Raw genomic sequence first — 10,113 nt, forward strand, 5'->3', positions numbered from 1 at the left:
ACAAACTTTAAATCTGAATATCTCAGTCTATACTTAGTCTTTTTGCCTAAAACTAATTCCGTTCATCTTATAATTAACCTACGACTAATTCTTAACCTTTAAACTACAATAAAATACTCAATTCATAGTATTGACTTTTGTGACATGCTTTACGATTATTTTCTGAAAATTCATTAAAACTCAAGAAATCTTTAACGAAACTTCAAAGGAAGTTTAGAAACTTTCTAATCATGTTAAAACAAGTTAAAAAAAATACTTTGAAACCATATTTTTATCCATAAACCCGAAATTTATCATTAAAGACTTGATTTTTGGTTTTTATTTAAAATGTGTGCTTTAATGGCTGCAAATTCAGTTTAAAGGACTAGATATCATTTAAAACTCATAGAAAGTCAAATGGTTACCTTCGATGGAAGAAAAAAGAGTTTTGATGCAAATCTGGAAAGATCACATTTTGGAGAAGATGATGAAATTTTTGGGTGTTTTCTTGGTTTCAATGGAGATTTATAGTTCAAATGATGATGGAAATTAACAGGGATTAGGAATTTGAGATCAAAAGCGATTGAGAGAGTTAAGAGAGCAAAAGGGACAACACAACTAGTAAAAAAGAAAGAAATAATGTGAACATGCTATGGATGGGTTTTTTTAGGTTGATTTTGAAATTGTGGTCTAATTGCTTTATAAAAATAGGTTGCAAATCAAGCTCGCAGGAACCCAGAGAAGGCCATGGCCTTAGCTCACACGCACGCAAGGAGTGTGCAGAAAGAACCACATGCCCCGTAAGCCACCCTAACACTTGTCCAACAGGTACAAAGCCCGCTCTGGATATTAGTCTCAAGAACAAAAAGGACGGCGTGCTCCGTAGACATGTGCTCAATAGGCCTAGAGTTCACAGAGAATGTCAGTACTAAAGACAGAAAATGTCAGTACTGGAGGTAATAAAATCAAGACAAGGTAGTGTGATCCAATTGTGAGCTGTAATAATACTTGTAACCACATGTATAAATACCTCAATATTCTTATCAATAATACACGAGAAATATTACTCAACAATATATATAAAAATTGGTGAAGATGTAAGCATATTTACTGTACCTCCCTCTCACCATTCTTAACTTCACCTGTTACCATTGTGTCTCACAAATGCGCATAGACACTTTTAGGCGCTTTTGTAGGATGCAGGCTCGCAAAAATAATTAAAAATGCACCTTTTGGGGTGTCGTGACTCGTGATCACTAGGGTGGCTCTGAATCATCCTAATCTATAAAAACAAAAAGAAATTTTAATTTTAATTTTTGAACATCATATTTCTTTCGAATTTGTCTGTTTCCTTCCATATCAACAAATTTTTGTGTGTTATAGCTATACCCAGGATCTTTTATCTGTCAACACCTCTTTGAGAATTACATTTATATCCACAAATTTTCAACGATATCGACCCATTAATATAGACAGTGGTCAAAATATAAAATCTTTTTTTCTAGTTAGTAAATTTGGTTCCTCCGTTAGGGTTTTTTCTCGTTTTAAGCCCAACCCTTTTTCCTACCTCAACATCAATATTCAATTAGGTCTCAGTTTCGCTGAGAATCTATCAACTTACCAACTGTTGTAAATGTTTAAAAGTCTGTGAATTAGATTATTACTACTATTTATTTTATATTTTAAAATATTGCTATAGGTATAAGAAATGAAAATGAAATTACTCTTTTTATGAGACAAGTTTTAAAAATATAAAAATTTAATATCTCATAAATAAATTTTAATTTTACATATAAAAAGAAAGACTAGAGGTGCATTATTATATAAAGGAATAAAAGGAGATAAAGACGTAAATACAATATTAAAAGATTTTGGTGAGTTATGTCGACATTCCAAGGCTGACCGTCTCAAAATGCCTACTTACTTTGGTCGTTTGGTTTAAAGGATGACAACATCATGTCTACATCTTCCCTCTACTCGATTCCATCGTCTTGCTCTACACTCTGTCCATCTTTACAATTCTTTACTATTTTTTATTTCTTCATAAATACTTTTTTCTCAGCAATTCCTAAATCTTCTCTCTTACATCTAATTTAATTAACCATCTACTTAATTTTAGTGTGACAAGTTATATGTATTTTAGTTGGTAAATTAATTAAAATAAATATTTTATCGAATAAATAAAAATATTATTGTGTTAGTATTTTTATATCTGTTTTATAATTTTTTTATGTTACTCTTAATAATATAATTTTAAGATTCAAAATTACGTTACGTCTTAAAATATAATATATATTATCATGACACATAACAATTGTTAATTTAATATGATATTTTAAAAAAATCATTTTATAAAGAAACTATTTTCTTTTCCATAAAAGAAAACTAACTCCAACCTAAATTCATGAAAAAAACATAATTTACATAATAAAAATTCTGTCAAATGGCGATTGAATTAGTGTGGAGTAATCCTTATGTCATAATTTAAGTATGACTCACCTGCATGCTTTAATAATAATAATAATAAATCTATTTTAATAAATAAAATTATCAAATAGCTGCAATCACTTTACAATTTATATATACGAAAGATATAATACATATTCCTACTTAATGTTAATATCCTGTAAGATTGAAGCATTTAAAATTTAGTATTTGGAATTCAAATTCTCTCTAATTTTATTTTAATTTAAGTGGATAATTTTCGTGTTGTATTAATATGAATGTATCAATTAACTTCAAAAAGCATATACATGATAATGTAGCATACACATACTTAATTATACATAAAAAAAAACACTAAACAATAAAATTTGGACCCCGAAATCATTAAGAGATTGTGTTCTAATATTTTTATGTGCGATTACTATTGTGTTTTATGACTTATATTTAAAAATTAAAAAAAAGTAAATAATTAGACAGAAATTCAACTTGTGGTTCTCACTAAAATTCCATTTCATATTCATCCTAATAGACATCTAACAAAATCAAACCTAAGAAGAGCGGAACAAGAAGTAAGAAGAGCAGAACAAGAAGCGCTAATTTTCAAGTCAATATCAATGAATGGTTTGGACAAAACTTTTTTTATTATTTTCTATGTGTCCCTACACCTCCGTACTTCAGGTCTCAAATTCATCCTTGTAATCATCAAACTAGAGAAGTATAGACATATATATATATATATATATTAAATTAGTATTACATGTGTATTTACATATTTTTATATTGTGAAAGATTGTGTAATTTCATATTTTTTACATAAAATAAATATTTAAAAATTTAAATTTATATTAATTTTAATATATATAATCTATATGAATAAATTATAAAATATAATAATTAAATCGTTAAAATAATAATCATATATAAAAATATTTTAACTTTAGCCTGTGTTAGTGGATATCTCTCCCCTCCCCCTCTCTTTCTCTCTTTAGATATATAACAATTTGATTTTTGTGGGTTACCTCAGGGCATCAGCATCTAGCCCATCATGTTGACGCTACCATGTATAAATTATTGAGTGGTTTTGCCTTGCAGCTTTAGATTCTCTTGTAATAGCCATCAGGTTTTGTGCTTAGCAAATTCCCCGTCTTTCCATATAAAAATCATCTCAGCTTTCTCTTGCTCTTGTCCCTCTCTCTCTCTCTCTCTCTCTCATATAAGCTCCGCCTGGCCTAGGCGCCATTCTCATCATGGCTCATTTTCAGCTTTTTTCATTAAAAATCTTGCAGATTTTTTCTCTTCTTCTCATCCTCCTTTACCCTGCAACAGTCTCTTGCGATTGTACTTGTGATAAGGAGGACATCCAACAAAATAAAGCCGAAGCACTCAGATATAAACTAGGTGCCATTGCTGCCATTCTTGTTGCCGGGGCTATTGGAGTTAGCCTCCCATTGTTGGGGACACGAATTCCTGCGTTAAGGCCCGAAAATGACATATTCTTCATGATCAAGGCTTTTGCTGCCGGTGTTATCCTTGCAACGGGGTTCGTTCACATCCTCCCGGATGCTTTTGAAAGCCTAACTTCACCATGCCTTAAAGAAAGTAGTCCATGGGGGAAATTCCCTTTCTCTGGTTTCATTGCCATGATGTCAGCGATAGGGACATTAATGATCGATGCATTTGCGACAGGGTATTATGAGAGACAACATCAAAGTAAGCATAAGCATGTTAATGCTGCAGATGAAGAACATGCAGGTCATGTACATGTTCATACACATGCCACACACGGTCATGCTCATGGCTCTGCTTCCCCATCTCAGGAGTTGGTTTTACCAGAGCTTATCCGTCAACGTATCATATCCCAAGTAAACTTAATTAAACCGTTTAATATCATCATACCCATTTCTTCATTTACAAGTGGTTTGGGATAGAATTGGTTATATGTATACTAAATTTCAGGTGTTGGAGGTGGGAATTGTGGTTCATTCCGTGGTGATTGGGATATCTTTAGGTGTTTCTCAAAGTCCTGACACAATAAGGCCACTGGTAGCAGCCTTGTCTTTCCATCAGTTTTTTGAAGGAATGGGTCTTGGTGGTTGCATATCTCAGGTATTAATTCTAACTTCCAAGACTAGAATGGATGTTTCATTTGTCGTGTGTGTATATAATTGATAACTAAAAAGTTTTTATTTATTTGGTGGTGATGGAAATGGAAATGAAGGCACAATTCAAGTCAGTGTCGGTGGCAATCATGGGAACCTTTTTCTCCTTGACAACCCCTCTGGGGATTGCAATAGGTATAGGAATTTCAAGTTTCTACAGAGACAACTCCCCAACAGGGCTTATAGTGGACGGAGTTTTCAATTCAGCTTCAGCTGGGATATTGATATACATGGCTCTTGTTGACCTGCTTGCTGCGGATTTCATGAACCCAAGGTTGCAATCCAATGTTAGGCTTCAAATTGGAGTTAATCTTTCCCTTCTCCTCGGGACTGCTTGCATGTCTGTTTTGGCCAAATGGGCTTAAATTTTGCTTACCCAGCCTTTCAGTTTTTAATTAATAGAGACTCTTTTCTTTTTGCATTTCTTTGGATTTATTTCCCCTTCTAACCCTTCTTGTCTTTCTTATAAATTATAAATGCGTTGAAATGACAAATAATAAGAATCCAAATAGAAGTACACTAATTAAATTTCAAAAGCTAAAACAAATTATCTCTAAGTTTTGGACTTTGGAGAATATAATAGTCCTAACATGATTCATTTGTTTTCCATTACTCCATGGTCTATGGGCTTTACTATTAAATTATGAACTAATAAAAGTTGTCATTTTCATACAAGACATTCTGTGTTGCAACTTCTTATTAGTTTAACCTAGGTAATCGATGGATCATATTTGCGTATACATGTAAGCATTAAGGACAAAACAATAAAGGGATAATAAATGGCATGTATATATTTTCATGAATAATCAATTTGAATTTTTCAATAATTTATTAAATATGATAACATTAAAACACTTAGGGCATAAATACAAAACATAGTTTCCCTTATCTTTGTAGAATCTTCTAATGAATGAGCTCATCTTTGGATGATATCATCTTTAGGGGATAGAGTAACATACATTATTCAGTTTCCTTTTCTAACCTAACTCAAGAACACTTGTAAAGATGAACTTCTTTCATCAAAAGAGATATTAGAAGTAACAACAAGATAGTTGAGATTAGTAAAGAGAATGATGGTTTTCTTGCTCTATTCTTTTAAATGCCAACTCACAAGTAGTAATCTTGTCTCTTGCCATGAGCTAAGTGCCAAATGGTTTGTTTTAATGTTGTTGAAGATTATTTTGTTCCTTTGAATCCATACACACCAAAGGATAAAAGCCGACCTTTTAGTAATATAGAGGTTTGAAATGTTAGTGCAATGTGAGTTGGTAAAATTAGAGCTTCACTCACTTATTTGTTGGATCTAGTGCTTTAAGTGTAGTATATTCATTTAGGATATTTGTATTTTTAGAACAAATTAATTTAATAAAATATCCATTGATTACAAATCCGAGCTAAAAATAAAAATTTATTTTATTTTATTTTATGGTTGGTATCATGATAGGAAGGTCACATTAAAATTTTGGCGCAAAAATTTTACCGATTGTGTGTTTAATTAGGGAAAGAACTAAATTGCATAAAATGCAAAAGTTGGGTTCTAGTAGCTATAGGTATCAAATAGCTATGGAATTCAAAAATTAAGGTCCTTATATGGCAATTAGACCATTGAAGAGTAGTTAGTCGATATTTTAATGACTCATCCATGGAAAAATTAGAAAAGGGTAGGGACTAAATTGGAAATCAATAAAATTAATGGATGATAATTAATTAAAAAGAAAAAATAATCTATTTTCATATCATCTTCCCCAATTTTTCTATGGAAACCCTAGGAGAGAAGAAGATAACTTTTCAAGCTTAAAAAGGTATGAAATCAAGTCCCATTTTTAGTAATTTCTATATTTATGGACTAGGGGTAGTTTAATCTTTCTATTTAGGGGATTTATTTGAAAATTATCAATGTATGAAATTTAGGTCATGGATGAATATGCTGAAAATTAGAAATTTATGGTAAAAAATGAAAAGTTATTCATAGATAAACAACTTTTACAAAGCAAATTTTGATGAAAACTTGATTTAGGGACTAAAATGAAAAAGTGATAACACCCATGGAAAATTATGAAATTTGTGAAATTTATGTGCTGTAAATGTAATATATAAATTTTGGCTAGGCTTGGAAAGAGGGTTAAATTTCATGAATTTCATTTTCCGGGCCTAAGGACAAAATCATAATTTTTTAAAAAGATAGGGGCAAAATGGTAATTTTTTTAGGTTGTAATAGGATGCGGATGTATATGAAATGTGATAGATTAATAGTTAAATTTACCCATATAGATCCGGAAAGACCAACCACGGAACTAGATTGAGGAAAGCAAAAGGTTTCAGATTAGTTGAAATTCATATATGAACCATTTTCAAGGTAAGTTCGTGTAACTTAAATATGTATGTTAATATGCTTGAATTGAATTGTATGATTCTGTCGATATGTGTGAGATGATATATACATAACGAAATAGTCCTAAGTTGTGAAATATGGACAAATTATCATATTCCGGTTAAATATTGAATTTCGATGGATTAAGAATAATATTGCATATGTTGTACATAGAATTTAGCCCGAACGGGTAATTCTAATGTAAGCCCTCTTGAGCTTAGGTTATAAGTTGGATTTAACCCAGACGGGTAATTCAAATTAAGCTCTCTAGAGCATATGCTACGGATAGGATTTAGCTTGGACTAGTAATCCTGCTGCAAAATGTACGGCTCAAGAGTGTGCCTTTTTATTATGAACCCTAATGGGTACTTTTGCACATGTGTATATTACCCGAACATCTATCGAAATTTCAATAGTTCGATGGAAAAGACTCTTGAAGTATGGAAAGGTGAAATTAATGGAAGTCTGTAATGTGGTAAGCTCATCTATGTTTACTTGATTCTCATATGAGGTTATGTGATTAACTTGTTTGACTAAGTGTTTGTGTTTAGGTAAACTTATCCAAAATTTATGGAAAGTATAACCATGTATGCTTGTATTGATAAATATGAATGGTAAGTTTATTTTTTGTTATATGAACTTACTAAGCATAAAATGCTTACTTCATTTAATTTTCCCTATTTTATAGTGCTCAAAGGTCGTAAAGGTTGGAAGTCAGTCGGAGCAATCATCACACTATCCACTATCTTATTTTGGTACAAATAGAAATCTCATTATGGTATAATGGCATTTATAAGCTTATTTGGCCAATGATAGCTTGTAATTGTTGGTTTGTAATCTAGCCATTGGAGTGGCTAGTGATAGTCTAAGTTTGGCTATTTTTGAAGTAATACTTTGGTAATCACATAAGTGCTTATTATGTGTTAGTTTGTTGGAGTTATGTTAGCATATAAGTTTATGTTAAGATTAAGTTTATATCCTTTGATGCATGAGAGAATACCACATGATTGATGGCAAATTTTATGTGAATATAATGTTGGATTGGTGGATATATACTTCTGAGTTTTGATGCAAGAAAATGGTAAGTTTTGGGTGACAAATGAGGCTAGGAAATAGCTTTATTTTGTCCATACGGATAGACACACAGGCGTGTGTCTTGGCCGTATGTGACACACGGCTTGTCCCATGGGCATGTGGTTTAGTCGTGTGTCCCCTGTAACTTGAAAATGAGAAACAGAATGCTCAGAATTGAGCACACGGGGAGACACGGGCGTGTGTCTTAGCCGTATGGTTGACACGGCATTGGACACGGGTGTGTTACACTGCTGTGTGAAACTGCACCTAAATTTCAAAAATAAAATTCACCACACGACCTAGCACACGGGCGTGTGACTTGGCCGTGTGACTTCAATTTTTTCATGCCTTAAAAGTTAGAGAGTTACACGGGTTAGGGACACGGGCGTGTGTCGTCACACGGCCCAACCACACTGGCGTGTCCCTAGACCACACGGGCGTGTGAGCCCTGCAACCTTGGAAAATTTTTAAAATGTTGTGAAAAATTTATGAGTTTCTGATTAAGTTCTGACTTGATTCTAATGCTTGTATTGGACCTCAAGGGTCAAATTAAGGGACGTTTTGAATGGTCTCGGTAAATAAATAGTAATATACGTAAATTATTTGTAAAATATTCTGAATGTTCCAGTAGTACTTCGAAACCTTGTTCTGACGATAGATACGGGTTAAGAGTGTTACATTTAGTGGTATCAGAGCTACGGCTTAGCCGATTCTCGGACTAACGTAGCAAGTACAAGTTTAACTATACATACCATTATATAAATTATGATAGTGTGATATCTTCTGACCACTTTTAAATGTATTTTAATATAGTAATGTCTTCCAACCATGCTAGAGCTGAGACTGAGGAAGTTGAGAGCGCTGCTCAAGCTTCCATTCAACAAGCTGCATTTAGTGGTAGTAAAAGGCCCGTATCTAAGGTTCGAAGTGAGGCGACAAAAGTAGCCCTCTTTAAATTGATGGATGAATGGTTTAGTGAATATATGAGAACAAACCCTACGGTTCAACGACCTCCCCTACCTGCTTCACAACATAATGAAATGCCACAGGATGCTATACCTGTTAGAAATGGTAAGGCTCCAGTAGATAAAATCAGAAAACATGGAGCTAAAGAATTTAGGCTTATGGCTGATGACGATCCAGAGAGAGCCTTGTTCTGGCTGAAAAATACTATTCGGGTTCTAGATGAGTTGTCATGTATACCAGCCGAATGTCTGAAATGTGCGTATCTTTATTGAAAGATACAGCCTACCGTTGGTGGAAAATTATATCTTCTGTAGTACCAAGGGAAAATATTACATGGGAATTTTTCCAAACAGAGTTTAAAAAGAAGTATATTAATCAGAGATTCTTGGACTAGAAAAAGAAGGAATTTCTAGAGCTCAAACAAAAAAATATGACAGTGTCCGAGTGTAAACGAAATTTGTTAGATTAAGCAAGTATGCTAGTGAATAGGTTCAAACTGAAGCCAAAATGTGCAAATGATTTGAAGAAGGCCTAAATGAATATATCAAGCTATTAATTAAAATTATAGAATTAAGAGAATTCGTGTGTTGGCTGAACGAGCACACAAGGGCCAATGAATTAAGCAAAGAAAAGAGGCAAGCGGAAAGGGAAGCTCGGGTTACGAGTAAAAGATTTGTGAATAAGACGCAATCATATACTTCAAAGAAATCAAAGAATTACATAAGCGTTTTGCTACATCAAGGAGTATTCGAGAAAGGAACAAAGTTCTAAACACACCAACCCGAGGTCTTCGTCTTCCTTAACAACCAATGTTGGAAACCCCAAACCACGATGCAATGTTTGTAATAAATTGCATTTCGGAGAGTGCCAGATGAGAAGTGGGGCATGCTTTAAGTGTGGTTCTCTCGACCATTTTCTTCAAGATTGCCTAAAAAGGGTTGAGAAAGACATTGAACAGACCCCGAAGTCAAGTAATCTTGTCTCGAGGGGTAGACCACCACGGTATTTCAGAAATATCAGTGGTAGTCGTAGTGCTGCAAAAGATTCAACACCTAAATCCGAGGCTCGGGCTTTGGTAAGAACATATGTAATATGTACAAGAGAAGATGCCTCGGCACT

The 10,113-nt window shown here is 33.2% G+C and overlaps 1 protein-coding gene across 1 annotated transcript; it reads left to right on the forward strand.

Annotated features, from left to right (window-relative positions):
* The first annotated feature begins 3,422 nt into the window (after positions 1 to 3,422).
* Positions 3,423 to 5,130, forward strand: LOC108482128 (zinc transporter 1). Its single transcript, XM_017785236.2, has 3 exons — positions 3,423 to 4,286; positions 4,381 to 4,530; positions 4,643 to 5,130. Exons 1-3 carry the CDS (start codon positions 3,672 to 3,674, stop codon positions 4,946 to 4,948), a joined length of 1,071 nt encoding a protein of 356 aa, XP_017640725.1. The 5' UTR covers positions 3,423 to 3,671; the 3' UTR covers positions 4,949 to 5,130.
* The last annotated feature ends 4,983 nt before the right edge of the window (positions 5,131 to 10,113 follow it).

The sequence above is a fragment of the Gossypium arboreum genome, chromosome 1, assembly GCF_025698485.1.
Source record: "Gossypium arboreum isolate Shixiya-1 chromosome 1, ASM2569848v2, whole genome shotgun sequence".
Lineage (NCBI taxonomy): Eukaryota > Viridiplantae > Streptophyta > Magnoliopsida > Malvales > Malvaceae > Gossypium > Gossypium arboreum.